This window comes from Branchiostoma belcheri, unplaced genomic scaffold (assembly GCF_001625305.1).
Source record: "Branchiostoma belcheri isolate BF01 breed outbred unplaced genomic scaffold, Haploidv18h27 scaffold113, whole genome shotgun sequence".
NCBI lineage: Eukaryota > Metazoa > Chordata > Leptocardii > Amphioxiformes > Branchiostomatidae > Branchiostoma > Branchiostoma belcheri.
In genome coordinates, this window is record NW_017802525.1 from 899784 (window position 1) to 902298 (window position 2515).

Consider the following 2515-nt stretch of genomic DNA (forward strand, 5'->3'; position numbering starts at 1 on the left):
AGAGACTTTGTCTTTTCTCTGTTAGATACTAAGTTTGAAAGTCCAAGAACAACCAAACACGAAGAACTGTTTAGATAATCAGTTCTGTGATGTACTGAGTTATTGATTGAGGGACAGTGTGGCGTGACAACAGCGCGGCAAATTGTCACGTACAGCATGTCAACTATCTGCATCTAGATCTATGAACATAAATCACTCTTTGTCTTAACTAATGAGTGTCTGTATGACTGACAGTTGAGTGTCCTTGCAGAAACAGAACGTGTGGCAAATCAGCACGTATAACAAACACATGGCACTAATGTATCATGACATCGTGCCATCTTAATCTCAAAGCAGATCCTAGGGTGGCAAAAGACAGTAAATTGGCCAGGCAGTATCTATTCGCCCCATAGGTGGCGTATATATGTATGGACCCTCTCTGGCGAATGGATACTGCCTGGCCAATTTGATACAGTAACTGTCTTTTGCCACCCTATATAGGATCTGCTTGGAGATTTAGTGCTATCTGACGTCTTCAGGTATTGGTACCCATACAGCAGAGTTCAATATGATTAAACAGTTTGGAGCAAGATACGTTAAGGGAAAAAGTAGAAAGGCGTAAAAATCAGTCTTGCCATTTTCTAAAATGTTTCTTGTACAACCTGTTTTGTCTAATCCCTCCTAGTCAAATTTCTTTTCAAGTTCTTTCCCCCTTGTCTGGTTCTGAGCGCACAGTAAGCCAGGCGGCGTTACGGAATGTTGTATATTCATGTAGGTCATTAAAAAGAGTTTCAGTCGCTAATCCCGGTCCCCCTTGAAGGTTGGAGTAGGTTTAAGTAAGGAGTGTACTTGTAGTAGAGTCCAGACCTAGCCTCTACCAGGCTTCGGGAGGCGGCTGGAAAGAGTAGAAATTGGCCAAACAGAGAGAGATAACCTGCTGGGGGAGTTGGTCCGCTAGAGAGTACAGGTGCGGCAACTAGAAGACCAACTCCCTGGTATGTTATCTCTCTCTCTATTTGACCAATTTCTACTCTCTCCAGCCGCCTCCTGAAACCTGGGAGAGGCTAGCTCAGAGAACCCCGAGGTCGCGCCATCTTATGTCAACTCATTAGCGGCGGCGTGAAACTTAACTGAAAGGTTTCCGTGTGACCCAGCGACACGGGTTCGAATCCGTGTCAGCTGAAAGGCGAGCCACAAAGCGAGTCAGGCGGCTTTTGTCCGCACGGACCATTTAAAGTGTGATACATCAGCGGGACTGGTGGTAGTGACTTGCCGGGGCTGTCGGAACTAGTGTACTTTGTACCTTACCGTGAAAGGGCTACCCCGTCACCCTTACACAGGTGAACAAAAATGTAAGGACGTCTTTAGATACGGAACTTATAACGATGAGACAACGTCTAGTCGTACAGCTTAAAGAATTAGAAGGTTATGGGTTCGAATCTACCTACCGATCAGAGCTCAGACGCTGTCGTGTATTTGTGGACTCGAAGTCCTCTCATTCACTTGTCGTCAGTGGCAAACAACAAGAGCCTTGGTGAGAACATGTAAAAAAAACTCTCACACCGTTGTGAACTGGCTAAAGATAAAGTTTCCGTGGAACGCAGTCTGTACTTTGTAACACTTAGAGTACAGGGATGTTGTCCCAGCTTTAAAGTCAAGTTTATTTGCTTAACGTGTATCAAAGAAGCCTTTAAAGTTAACACCGACTAGTACTCTTAACTCTAAGCAGGAGGGCTGACATTTTAGAACAAAATCGAACACTGCAAAACCTTTGCGCTCACATAAAGGATAAAAGTTAAGACTGCCATTCTTCCAACTTTCCGGAGACTTGGAAGTTGGTAGTAGTTGTGAGCAGGTAGGCAGGCTGTAAGGATCTTTGTGTGTACGTACATGCACATGTACACAGTCCCGTGTTTCAGGCCATTAGACATGTTTAATACTCCTCAAGGTCTGTTTCAGTTTGCTTGTCTTCCAACCTTTGTCTGAAGCGACTTCCAGGACCAGGTCATTGACCCCTTTTAACGAACAAGTGGCAGAGGATTAGTGTGTGCGTGTTTGCGCGCGCGTGTGTGTGTGTGTGTGGGTTAGTGTTTGGGTTAGCGTGTAGGTTAGTGTGTGGGTGCGTAGTAACCCGTTAACCCATGTATCCCTGTTTTAGACCCGTCCCGGCTGACCCAGACCGTACAGCAGGCGAGGGCGACCCTGGCCCGGGCAGTGGCGGAGTTAGTGTGTGGGTGTGTGAGTTGTGTGGGTGTGTGGTAACCCATGTATCCCTGTTTAGACCCAGGCCGTCTGACCCAGACCGTACACCAGGCGCGGGCGACCCTGGCCCGGGCGGTAGCGGGGTTAGTGTGTGGGTTAGTGTGTGTGTGTGTGTGTGTGTGTGTGTGTGTGTGTGTGTGTGTGTGTGTGGGTTAGTGTTTGGGTTAGCGTGTAGGTTAGTGTGTGGGTGCGTAGTAACCCGGCCGTTAACCCATGTATCCCTGTTTTAGACCCGTCCCGGCTGACCCAGACCGTACAGCAGGCGAGGGCGACC

The 2515-nt window shown here is 47.6% G+C and overlaps 2 protein-coding genes across 2 annotated transcripts in view; one reads left to right on the plus strand and one right to left on the minus strand.

Annotated features, from left to right (window-relative positions):
- The window catches only part of LOC109462155 (uncharacterized protein DDB_G0290685-like), a 13266-nt gene extending 10780 nt beyond the window's left edge, over window positions 1–2486 (plus strand). Inside the window, exons 2-3 of the mRNA XM_019758647.1 lie at window positions 2261–2316; window positions 2472–2486. Of these exons, the coding sequence (XP_019614206.1) occupies window positions 2261–2316; window positions 2472–2486 (71 nt within the window). The remainder of the gene's footprint in view (window positions 1–2260; window positions 2317–2471) is intronic.
- Window positions 1–2515, minus strand: part of LOC109462184 (islet cell autoantigen 1-like protein) — a 59077-nt gene that overhangs the window by 44287 nt on the left and 12275 nt on the right. The window lies entirely within an intron of this gene.